The sequence below is a fragment of the Monodon monoceros genome, unplaced genomic scaffold, assembly GCF_005190385.1.
Source record: "Monodon monoceros isolate NGI ecotype Baffin Bay Population unplaced genomic scaffold, NGI_Narwhal_1 Super_Scaffold_2, whole genome shotgun sequence".
In the NCBI taxonomy this organism is placed as follows: domain Eukaryota; kingdom Metazoa; phylum Chordata; class Mammalia; order Artiodactyla; family Monodontidae; genus Monodon; species Monodon monoceros.
In genome coordinates, this window is record NW_021703776.1 from 105,006,002 (window position 1) to 105,018,977 (window position 12,976).

The following is a 12,976-nucleotide window of genomic DNA, read 5'->3' on the forward strand; positions in this document are numbered from 1 at the left end:
GCACGGGAATATGGCAGAACGTGGAGGAAATGTGTCCACTCGGCACGGGAATATGGCAGAACGTGGAGGAGATGTGTGCACTCGGAGCATGGGAATATGGCAGAACGTGGAGGAGATGTGTCCACTCGGAGCATGGGAAGGCTGAAATGCCAAACAGTTCTCTTGGCTAAATTTAGCAGAAGTGCTCTTTATTTAAGAACTATAGTAGCAAATATATAATGCAGGAGACGTATGGACCACTTTGCTTGGTGTGTCCACCCAGCACAGGGTGCCTGCGTGTCACTGACGCTGCTGCTCTTCGGCAGGGCGGCGCAGCAGCAGGCCGGGTGCAGAATCTTATGTGGTGACTGAGTCGCGGGTGGTGGCCATGGAGTGGGGACAGCCCTGGGGTCCTTCTAGATTCATCTGGGAGACTCCCAATAACAGGGAAAAGGAGACCACCCTGGGCCCACGAGACTTGTCATGGGTGCTCATTTCTAGCGCTTTTCATGTTTTGCCAACTCTCAGCATCCCTGGGAGATCAGAGAGACGGGAACACTGGGCAGCGGGTGGCACACTGAGGCAGGGAGGCTGGCCAGGGAGTGCTCTGACCAGAAGCCTCCAGACAGCCGTCGGTGGAGGAAGGAGGTCAGGATACCAGGGTCCACCCGATGGGCCCCAGTAGGAGCCACTGGGTCAGGAGAGTCCCCGGGTCTGGGGCATGATGGGTCGGGGGCCTGGGGGGGGCAGGTGACCAGGCAGACGGCACCAGGTGGAACGACCGCCCGCCTGAGGCTGAGACCTTGATGCCAGGAAAGCCTCTTCGGCTCGGGAGACCCGTAGGCTCCCATGATAAGGGTGGGGGCAGCGAGAGGGGCTCGTGGTCTCCGGCTGCCCTGCTCTCCCCGCAGGCTTCAGCAGGCTGGGACAAGGCAAAAGGGGGAGAGGAGCTGCCGGTGTGGCCCCCGTGGGTCTGGGGTTGGCAGGGGGTCCTGAAAGCCTCTTAATGGGATTAAACCCTTTATCCAAGGATTGAAAGAAAAAAGGCCTAAGACGAAGATGTGCACACCTGAGGCAGGTTTTGCTGGGAGAGCGACACAGACTGGGGAGACATTGCTTTATGGAAAGCGGGATGTGGTGACGGGGCGCCCCGAGCCGAGCCTGGCTGGCGTCAGGGTTTCACTGCACCAGGACACGCAGGCCTGGGCCACCGCCACCCCCCCTCCATGACTCTGCGGGCTCCCATGGTCCAAACGAGGAGCAGCTTCGCAATCACGGCTCCCGCGTCGTCCAAGGGGTCCTCTGGGGTCTTCAAACTCTTTTTTCCTTCACGGGACTCCCACTCCCAACTGCTTTGTCTTTCAGTTCCCTCACTGTATGTGGCTTTTGTGGAAGCTAATTTTTTCCCTTGAATTTAATTAATTTTGAAACCAACAAAGGTTGCACACACAGCGCCCAGGGCAGAGTTTGGCTGCACGAGCACAGGAAATCCAATTAAAATCGTAAAACTGGGAAGAAAGAGAGTGGCTGATGAGATGAAGAATGACGTGGAAGCAGGAGGCCCCGTGGATCGAGGGGCCGCTCCCTCCCTCCCCCCGGGGAAGACCGTCCCGGCCTCACTCTGGGCTGCGGTTTTCAACTTCCAAGCGACTCCTTAAACAACCGAGAATTCGAAGTGTGAGAGCAGTGGAAGCTGCAATCAGGAAGAACATTTTTCATTTTGGTCTTGTGCCATTATTCTCTTCACCTTCGCATGTTAAAATATTTTGAGTTTCTAATCCATTGGCAGAGAATATGCATTCATGATAACTGCAGAATCTCTGAAATGTTTAATTGAGAAGAAAAATAGCTCTTGGCACTGGACAGAAAAGCATTAGGAGATCACAGGTGCTCTGTCCTCGTGGGCTCTGAGCTGACATGGTTCCCACGATGATGTCCTTTACAACCACCTTGGGCTCTGTGTAACCCAAGGCCAGAGTAGGAACGTTGCGGTTCCGGGAAATGTTTACTTGTGGAACAAGTACAGGCTCTGAATAAATGCTGCTGGCGAGGCCTCAGGACGCTGTGTTCCTCGCCCTGACGTGTGTCCTGAGGCCTCGGAGTTGCGAACGCTGGGCTGGCTGCCGAGGTAGAAGGAGACGTGGGTGATGGAAGGTGGCTGCTGAGGCCCCACCCCGTCCACCCCTACAGAAGTCTGGACACTCTCCAGCTGCTGCCCCCGTCCTGCAGGGCCACCTGGGAGGCAGGTGGGACGTGACAGGGTCCCGGCCACCGTGGGGCTGTCATCACCCCTGGTCAGAGTTCAGGGTCTTCAGAACAGGGCCTGGGACGCTTTTCTCTACGGAAACAGCCCTGAAACTAGGGTTAAATTCTACACGAGTTAAGGTCTTATTCTTAGACACCAATAGGACGGCTTCCTGGTTTGGACACATTTAAGTAGCTGAACAGCAGTTTGCTACGAGTCTGGAACCTGAGATCCCCTCACTGTCCAATGAAAACGTGCTCGGACCCTGATTCCACGAGTGGCCTCTGACCTGGCTGTGCACCCGGCCACCGGCAAGCACGTGGGCAGTGGCATTTACCCCCATCCTCCAGGGAGTGGGGTGGGGGTGGGGAACGGCTGACGGCGGGAGAGGCTAAACGCTGCCCAAGCCTCGGGCCCAGCGTTGGGGGGGCCTCACCATTTGTGCTGCTGTCATGGGGGCCCCGCGAGACCTGCCTCTTGGCCACGCCCATGGGGAAAGGCTGGGCCTTCTCTGTGGGATCCTGTAGAACAAAAGGGGTTCGTGCAGAATGCCCCAGGGGCACAAGTCCACGGGTGGGGGGGGGACAATGGCTGGGAAGGGTCAGCACAGCCCTGGCCTGGCTGCCCGCCCAGGTGTGTCCCAGGACCATTGCTGTTGCTTCCACCTGTGTAGGGAGAGCAGGGGGCCCAGAAGCGGTCCCTGAGGAGGGGGTCAAAGAGGCTGGCTCTCGTCAGAATGGCGGGGCCCTTGGCCACATCACATCATTTCTCTAAACCTCAGTTTCTCCATCTGTAAAGTGGGTTGTCACCCAGACTAAATGAGATGAGGGGTGGGCAAATGCGGGGGCATCGGTCAACAAGCACAAACCTGCAGTGATAAGATGAATAGGTTCTGTGTCTCACCAAAAGCAAATGGAGGGGCTTCCCTGGTAGCATAGTGGTTAAGGATCCGCCTGTCAATGCAGGGGACACGGGTTCAAGCCCTGGTCCTGGAAGATCCCACATGCTGCGGAGCAACTAAGCCTGTGCGCCACAACTACTGAAGACCTCGCACATAGAGCCCATGCTCCACAACAAGAGAAGCCACCGCCATGAGGAGCCCGTGCGCCGCAGTGAAGAGTAGCCCCCGTTTGCCGCAACTAGCAAAAGCCCGCGCCCAGCAACAAAGACCCAACGCAGCCAAAAATAAATAAATAAAATTTATATATATATATATATATATATATAAAAGCAAAGGGAATCTGTGAGGCGATGGACTGGGGGATCGTCTCATATTGTATACATGTGAGAACATCACATCGTGTACGTTAAATATATACCACGTCCATCAGTAAGAAGCACATGACGCAGGGCTCAGAGCTGCACCACCATGATTACCCTCACTGACCACTGGTGACAGGTCACTTGTCATCCAGTTAGAGGGATACCAGCTAAAATACAATGAACTTCCCTTCCTAGGTTTACTAATTTGGTAGGAAAAGAACAGGCTTTAAATTGTAACTCTTAGTGAGGAGAGCAAAGAAAGCCCCTCTGTTACCCAAGAAAAGTGATGGGACAGCCACATCCCTAAGGGCCTCACTTGGGGGCAGGACCCAGGGACAGCGGAGGTGAGGTGGCATGGGCGGGGGGCAGGAGATGGGCCTCGGCGGCACAGACACGGTCTGCCCGCACCGTGTGGGCTCAGGCGTCGGGGGCAGGCACTCCCCAGGGCCTCACACCCGTCGTCAGGGAGCATGTCTGAAACAGCCCGGCTCCCGGCTCCCAAGGCCCTTACCCGTCCACACGGGGTCACAGGGCGAGCGATGGGCTTCAAGGGGAGACACTGACCTGAATTCCCGGTGGCAAACAAAACAGACCCCACCACGGGGCACGGCCGGGTGCGGGTGCCGGGCTGAGGGTGCCCACCGCTTAAAGGACCGCATTCCCGGAGAAAGGTTCTCCTCACAGTATGCCTGCCCCACACCGAGTCTCCACCATGGCCTGAGAGAGGCACCAGCGGCCAGCTGAGCCTGGGCAGCCCACACCAGCAACGCGGGCTCTAAGTCTGCAGAGATGCTCCAAGTTTGGTTCCATCCCCGCTGCCGGCTCAGGGCTAAGAGAACAACCACGTGGCTTCTCTACAGCCCACGGGTGGCAACACCCTAAAGGGAACAAAGAAACCCTCATGGCAGAAGGGACACTGGCTAAGCTCAGTTCGGCAGGTAGAGCCACTCTCGGTGTCACCTTCCAGATACACCACAGCAGGTGGAGAAAACCAGCCTTTCCCAGCTCCAAGACTACGGAACCAGCACATAATTCCAAAGGCTGGGTGGCTGAACTGAAACCAGGGACCTCACTGGCGGGATTTGGCCAGAAGTGAAAGAACACCTGAATTAGGCTTGGAGCAGCAAATGGTCGCGGTTTACCAGGCACCTCGGAAAAACGACCAGAAAGGGAGGCCCGCGCAGCCCTTACCTTGCTCTCAGCCTCGGGGTCATTGTAGCCGCACGCGTCCATGAAATCCGGGAACGTCTCTGACCACCCGTCCCTGGTGCAGTTCTTGCTTATGTTTCCTGGAAGGTAAAGGCTAGGTGTCTGATCTGCACGTCAGGACTGGCCTGGTGGCCAGGGCCCCCGCCTGCACCTACGCTGGCTTGAGAGGCTCCCTCTCCCTCGGGGCTGGCTAGGGGCCCGGGCCTGAACCCGGGGCACCTGCTCAGGGTGCGTCCCCCTCTTTGGCATCCTCGCCCACGAAGCCTGGGCAGCGGCCCCTGCATCCCCGGGGCCTCGGCGGCTGGAGGGAGCAGATTCGGCGCCAAAGCACGGGCGCAATGTCCGGGGCAATTATGATGGGACAGAGGTGCCGGTGTGTTCTACTCACTACGGAGCGGGGTGGAAGCGAACAGGCTGTTCCGTCCACTGAGAGGCGTCGTGGGCAGACCCTGGCCGTTCTGCCCTGCTCTGCCCTGCGCTTTCCTGCTCCCCTGGGCCAGTCCTCACCTCGCGGCCCCGAGGCACAGTGACCAGAGCAGCCAGGGCAGGCACCACTGGCCGCTGTGGTTGCAGGAAAGGCCGTGGACGTCAGGTTCGCGTGGCATGAAATAGACAGCTTTGATTTTACAGCCCCACTGTTTGCTCCTAGGAACCTAACGTGCACGTCAGACTCAGCAATGCAGGGTCCCGTGCACAGGAAGAGGCGTCTTTAGCAGATGACACACAGGGTGGTGAGGGGAAGGGGATGGACCTGCTGGGTGGGCTTCGGGAGCTCGGACCCAGGCTGGCGCGGCGACTTTGGCCCTGCTGTCTCTGCTTCCTGCTGGGACCACAGGCCCAGGGCTTTCAGAATAGCAAACGTTTCCTCACACCATCTCTTTTTATTTGCACACTTGCTGGCATCACTGTTCCCATTTTATAGATGGAAAAGTGAGGCTCTGAGGGTCAGTAACAACTGAGTTTTGTGCTTAAAAATCCCTCATTTCTTCTACCCCAGGGCAGCGCAGCGGTTCACCTGCTCTGGCTGATGAATCAGGTGGGACCAAGAGTGCGGTGCGTCTGCCCTGGGGAGGAGATAAGCATAAGCCACTCTGCTCCCCGTGGGGAGAGAGGCCGGGGGAGTCCAGACCCCAACCCGCTGGAGAGGAAGTGGGTTGGGTCGGCTTCAGCAAAGCCCCTGGAAAAGAGCACCTGGGCTCTCCCGGCCCAGCCTCACTCCAACACCGCCGTCCCCTGGGTCCTCCGATTCCAGACCTGAAACCTCCTGCTCCAGCTCCCGGGGGGCCTGAGGGCAGCTCGGGCACAGGGACTGCAGTGCTGTGGGCCAGACAGAGACCTGAAAGGGGCAAGGTTGCTGAGGTCTGGCTCCCCTGCCCCACGTTACAGAAGGGAGACCGAGGCCCACAGAAGGGAATGACCTGCCCGTCAGAGTCGGGAACAAGAAAGGACAAGAACAACAGTGGTGTCGGCAGCGTAGGGCTCACCGGCTCCTCCCGGCTCTTCCGTATTTAATTTATGCAATCCTGACAGCTACATGAGGAGGCCCTTTGATGATCCCATTTTACAGGTGAGAAACCTGAGGCTTAAAGAAGCTGGGTCACCTGCCCAAAGCTACCAGATTACAAGCTAGGTGCCCGTTTCAGACCTGGGCAGTCAGCTCCTCACCTGCACAGCACACCTGCTACCTACCTGCTCCTGGGACCTGTACCCTAAGCTCTGTGGAAGGGCAAGGAGTGCTGAGCTAGCCATTCCTCACGTATAATACGGCAAACACTAAAGAGGACATTTCAATAAACCTCATCCTACGAAGTCGAGATTCGCCCACAGGGCTGTCATCTTGCCTCTGGCTTCACACTCCTCAGTGGAACCTTGGGCAAAAGTGGACGGTGGGCTTCCAGGAAATGCCTGAGATGGTCAAGTAAAGAGAGGGGCTGGGGAGGTGATGGAGGGGTCAGGGAGGTGAGATGAGAGAGGGGCAGGGAGGTGAGGGATGGGTCACGGATGTGAGAGAGGCATCGGGGGAGAGAGATGGACAAAGGGGTGAGAGCGGGGCCAAGGAGCTCAGGGAGAAGGGTGTGGGAGGTGAGGGAGAGAGGGCGGGGGGTGAGGGCAGGGAAGTGAGGGGAAGCTCAGGGAGAGGGTGAGGGGAGGTGAGAGAGGGACCTGAGAACGAAAGTGGGGCACAGCTTAGGACTCAGAAGTCTGGTCACCTGTTGTGAGGACCCCCGCAATCTCCATGCCTCTCCCCACTGTGTCCCCAATTTAGCTGCAGTGTTGGGGCCTCAGCACAGTGGTGTAGGTAGCCCCAGCCCAGCTCCCTAAAGCTGATTGCACACTCCTGTCCTTAGTCCTTAAGTGCGTGTTTGAGTGTGACTGTCCTGAAAAGGCCACAGTCACATGTCTGGCCCTGAGCACGGCCACCTGGGCTCAGACCCTGTCAGGAGGGTCCTGGCTTGGGCCGAGGCAGGAGTGATGGGCAGGCTCCAGGTTGTGGCCGGTCCACCAGATGTGCTCCCATGGCGGGCCAGGGCCCTCGCAGCCCTCTGGGGACTGGCCACGTGGCTTCTGGAGAAGACGGGGAGCAGAACTCAGAACTGGGCTGCCTGGCCGAGGGCACGGGCTCCTGGCTGCGTCGTTGTTGGACGCAGAGCATAGGCGCCTTCTCCGCAGCTGAGAGAACACTAATACTTGACGGCATCCATGATGCCCTAAGGTTCCAATTCGTCAGAATAAACCTCTGAGTCCTGGAACCTGGCCCTCCTCCACCTGATGGTTTGCTACTGTCCCTTGCAAAGACCTGCTCTCGGAACTGTGCCCAGTCCCCCAGCTCTCCCCTCCCACAGAAGTAGAGTCTCCCACCCGCCTGTTCACACCCCCTTTCCTAGCCCGGCTCAGGGGCCTCGCGTGGGCCCCAGGGCTCACCCGCACAGGGACAGCAGAGCAATGTGCTGGTTGCCATGACAACACGCACTGATGTGTAGAGACACCCCCCAATTTCCCACTTACAACTTTTTATGAAAAACGGGTCTATTTCTCGAACATCTGGGTTTCCTGGGCCTGTGTGCAGAGCAAGCCCTGGAAGGAGGGGTCGGCGCATCTCGGTCAGCACCTTCTGAGGCTGGAAGCTATGCGACTGCAGGTGTTCAGGTGACAGGGGGCCGGGTCAAGGGTGGGGCTGAGAACCCAGAGAGTCGGTCCAGGAAAGGAGAGGATTCCCGTGAAGCAGAACGTGCGTTCCCGGCCGAGAAGGGACACCCTGGAGGACGCTCTCTGGGGGTTACGGGTGCCCAAGTGCGGCAGGTGTTTCTATTCTCTCCCTGCCTGGTGCTGCGGCCCCTCGTCTGCGCTGGGCGCCTGTGTCTGGCTCCTGCCCAGGGTCTCCTGTCCGCCCCACCGTGTGTGCTGTAGGGTGGACGACCTGGCAGGAAGCCTTCTGTGCTCCCAGTCTCTAAGGCCAGCTCAGCACAGCTGCTCCCTGACTCACTGGGCCAAGGAAACTGACGCCCTGCTTCTTGTGCCTCCATGGAGAAGCCGGCCCCTCGTATGCACCCCTCCCCCCGGCACGGCTCAGAAACAACACAGACGACAGTACCTGGTTTGCTATAAAAGTTGCTGAACAGTTTTGGACAGGGCACCGTGACAGTCTCGCCGACATCCGCGGGGAGCCAGCACGTGATGTTGTCCCAGACGCCGCTGCAGGCTGGAGGGGAGACGGGGGTGAGCAGGGCCCTCTGCCCAGCACAAGGGCAGCACCCTCAGGCCACGTGTGGGGTGCCCAGGGTGGTGGCGCCGGATCTGCTCAGAAGCTTTTCAAATAGAAAGCCTGTTAATTAGATAATTATCTTGCAAATTATTTTTTCTGTGAAACTCACACCACGATATTATTGAGAATATACTTGGCATGGGTTCATTGTAATCAGCTTTGGAGGAATAAGCAGATCTGCGGTAGAACGTTTCTGAGGAACCCAGCATGCACTGCGCACTTTCGAATTGTAGTAGAATCATTACTTTTTCCTGCTGAAGTGCTTCCCGCCCACCCCCCATGTGATAAAATGGGCAACACTGAGTATTGTGTAAGTCTTGGAGGTTAGGGTCCCCTAGATGCACATATACTTGTGCGTTTATGGATTCTGACTTCAAGGACAATTTGCAAATTTAAATATTTGAAAAGATTTAGTTGATTTCAGCAGTCAAGACGACATATTAGCGGTGAAATCTTAGGTTACCCTCATGGAGTTATCAAAACTTAATTTGCATTATGTTATAGCTTAAAACACTTTTCAGATCTCTTATTTGGTTTAATAACCACCCCACGACAGTAATTCACACCAACACTGTATTAATCGTCTCACTGACAAAGAGCACTGAGGTCTGAATGGTCCAGGGGCCTCTCAACATTAAACAGACAGTAAGTGAATCCACGTTTGAACCCAGGAAATTTTTATCACAAGTCCAAGGTGTTTCTACTGTATTTTGTGACCTCTAAACTTTTATACTTCATTTAAACTTCAGTATTGGAGGAGCAGGGTGCTAGCCTCAATTAAAACAAAGAAAGAAACGACAGTTCTGCTCTCTGACACGCCACCCACACCTGTACGATAACTGCGCAAACACATCAATGGAGTTATGCATTTTTGGTTTGACCACGGGAATGTTTTACTTCTAAGAACAGAGGTAATGAAAAGTTGGCTACAAACCAAGTTTTGCAAAAAAAGAGATGAAAATAGGGACTTCCCTGGTGGTCCAGTGGTTAAGACTCCGCACTTCCACTGCAGGGGGATTGGGTTCGTTTCCTGGTTGGGGAACTAAGATCCTGCATGCCGCGCGGTGCGGCTAAAAACACAAACAAAAAAACCATGAAAATACTTTCTAAAGGCTTTTTAAAATAAAATGAAAATACATTCATCCTAAAAACTGAATTACCTACCGAAGATTGAGTACATAAATTCATACTATATTAACATTCTTACATATTTAAAGAAAACGTTGCGTTTTGAAAAATTACTTAGGACACATCATCAAGGACAAAGCCATCACTAGAAACACACCTCCGGCCGGTGGGCAGTGCAGCCTGCAGACCTGGGAGTGTACGGATGAGCAGGGTGGTAAGGAGGGATGTGCCTACGCGATGAGGGCAAGAGACAGACATCTGGGGACATATGAGCTTCTCGCTCCATTTCCCAAGTCTCATGAAAATGGCAGTTGAGAAATTTGAAATGGCAGTTCCTAGAGATGTCATAAAACTGAAGACAGACAGCATGTATGTGTGTTAAAGATTCAGATGGAGCAAAGGGGGCGGCAGCCCAGCCCGCAGGAGGTGAGCAATGGGGGTGCCCTTAAAGGGCACAGGTGGCCTACGTTTGGGAGAATCACATCGAGTTTGAATTCTGAACTCTGAGAACTCCAGACTTCCCTGCCCTGCTGGGTGTTTCTGGAAGCTCTGCCGGAGGAGCACCAGGGAGCCCTGGACCAACCAGGCCGCCTGGCATGGGATGGAGGGCACAGGAGTGGCTCCGAGAACAGCAGTTGGTGACCACCCTGTGTACTAGATCATCGCGAGAGTGTCTTGCCATTGTTCTGGTACAAAGTTTGATGCTAATTATTGATAGAGAGGTGGAAAACGAACTTATAGTTCCAGGAATGACATAGAGCTACACCGGAAAGGAGCCTGGGACTGTTACAGGGTCAACTGTGGTCATCATAACGTAAACCACAACCGTGAAGGGACTCGGCAGGCGGGGCGGCGGGGGGGCGCAGCTTGGAGAAAGGGGAGAGAGCCGCCAGGCAGGGGTGACTCCCAGCAGAGTTCAGCTGGACCCAAGACAAACTGGGGAGAGGAGTCTTGTTTGAAAAGTGCTGAATAGCCCAGACTGCATGAGAAAAAGTGGCGTGGGTGAGGCAAGCAGGGTCTGCGTGAGAATTTATTTTTGTTACACTCTCGTAGCAACCTAGATATTTGAGATGGTGATAATAAAATCAAGGCTCAGTCTGAAAAGAGGAAAATTTTGTTCACATCAATAGACTGAAAAGTTACTTGACGAAATTCAGCAGCCATTGCTAATTTTTAAAAGCTCTAAATAGAATAACGAAATACTGAGACTGCCTTAACGTAGCAAAGACCATTTGTTAAAAGAAGTAGCTATTATTAGAAACGGTTAAGCACAGTGTACAACCCAAACCAGGACCCTACTGGGCACTTGCTGTCACCATCATGCTTCAACGATACATTAGCGCTTTAGCTAAAACAATAGATAAAATGAACTGAACAGATTCGCTAAAATAAAGAAGAGAAAAAACCCCAGAACTGCACTTCGCAACGTGGTTACCACATGTGACCGTTTAAGCCTAAATCGACTGAAATTAAATGCAATTGAAAATTCAGCTCCTCAGCTGCAGTGGCCACACTTCTAATGCTCAGTAGCCACATGTGGCTGGTGGCTCTCATCTCACAGCTCAGACACACATTTCCATCATCCCAGGACAGCGTCACCCTCGAGCTGTAGCTAAAACGAGCAAAAAATAAAACTAAAAAGCCACTCCTACAAACTATCAAGAAACAAAGCAAAGAGAGAAAATAACAAACCCATCATTACTGTACATAAACTATTGCTGGGGGTAAATTAGCCCAAACAGATGCAACTTTCTTCAGGTCATGGTTTTTCAACTAAAAATGGCCATATAAATTACCTGAAATATTTTATGAATAAATTATAAATGAGAATGAGAATTTTTTGGTAAAAATTTATTTATCACTTATCACACAAATCTTCTCCGTCTTTCAAAACCCAAAACAAGGAGGAGGAGGTCTCTTATCCAAAGTGGGGGTCAGTGGCTTGGGGAACTGAAAAGCACGGTAGGTGCTTAATACCTTAAGTATCTTCCATTGATTGAAACACAAAGTGTGTTTCTATTACTTCAACATAGAACACACAGCCAAAGCCTTTCCTTTGCGAGTGGGCTTATTGACTGGGCTCCTCTTTGCTTTTCTTGTGTAAATCATACTCTGACCTGTCCTTGGTGATGTCCAACTTCAGAGCACTGAAAGTGGGCTGACTTAGGCTCCCGCAAAGCTAGGTTTCCAGACTCGATCCTAGCCGTCATGCTCACCTCCAACCCTACGGCTGCTTAGCAACTCAATTTGTTAGTTTTTCCAAAGCACACAAATTGATTTTCCCAGAAACAAGTGCTTTTTTTTGTACTCCTCAGCTTCCATACTGTTTAATTTAGCACCTGGGTGAGTAACAGACTCGGGAGGCACTGACACGTTGTAAACTTGGCAAAGTGTCCCAGAAGCTGCAGAGAGGAGGTGGCGGAGGAGCCCCGACCAGGGAGGAGCCCCGACCAGGGCCTGACCGAGGTGCCTCCGTGAACCAACTGCCAGGCTTCGCAGGAAAAGCGCGCACAGGAGCCCAGCATAAACCGGCGGGGGTGGCTTCCTAAGTTCCTCTTGGGAGGGCAGCTTAGTCCCCTGAAAGGAACATTCTAGATCAAGAGGTTCAGAAAAACTGGTCTTATGCACGGTGCAGCCTCCAGAAATTTCTTAAACTTCACGGCAACTTGAACGGAACATACTCGGGACATGGATGAGTTGTGCTCAGGAAAGGCTGCTATTAGAACACGTGCCTGTGTTCTGGAACTCAGAGGAGACAGCTGCAGTTCACCTGGCCCGAAGCAGTCTTTTTTTTTTTTTTTTTTTTTGGCGGTACGTGGGCCTCTCACTGCTGTGGCCTCTCCCGTTGCAGAGCACAAGCTCCGGACGCGCAGGCTCAGCGGCCATGGCTCACGGGCCCAGCCGCTCCGCGGCATGTGGGATCTTCCCGGACCGGGGCACGAACCCGTGTCCCCTGCATCGGCAGGCGGGCTCTCAACCACTGCGCCACCAGGGAAGCCCCTGAAGCAGTCTTATGAAGGGGGAGGAACCGACCACCATGGAAAAGAAACTTGTACCCGAAAAACCAACTCTCTCTCCAAAATATGCCCGGGCAAGTCATACTCTCACAGATGATGGTACACGTGTTGTTTTGAGTCCCGGGTTTATTTTCTCATTATTTCAACGATATAAACAGCAATTCGTTTTCAAGAAAATCAGGTGAGTCACTACTTAGGTGTTACACTTCGTCTAGGGCAGAGCTTTTACAAACACTGTGTTTCCTGCTCATGGGTTCGCAGAGCAAGGTTGGGGCCAGAACCCGTCTTGCTGTCACTGCCCTTTCCCTGAAGACCACTGTCCCCACTGGCCCTCTGGGACCTCCTGGCACCTGGGGAGATGTGCTCCTACCA

General features: G+C 54.1%; 1 protein-coding gene across 3 annotated transcripts in view; it reads right to left on the reverse strand.

Annotated features, from left to right (window-relative positions):
* The window catches only part of VIPR2 (vasoactive intestinal peptide receptor 2), a 69,620-nt gene that overhangs the window by 36,670 nt on the left and 19,974 nt on the right, over nt 1-12,976 (reverse strand). For all 3 annotated transcript variants that reach the window (XM_029233393.1, XM_029233394.1, XM_029233395.1), the window contains exons 3-4: nt 8,289-8,396; nt 4,679-4,776 (exon numbers count right to left, since the gene is read on the reverse strand). In XM_029233393.1, the coding sequence (XP_029089226.1) occupies nt 4,679-4,776; nt 8,289-8,396 (206 nt within the window). The remainder of the gene's footprint in view (nt 1-4,678; nt 4,777-8,288; nt 8,397-12,976) is intronic.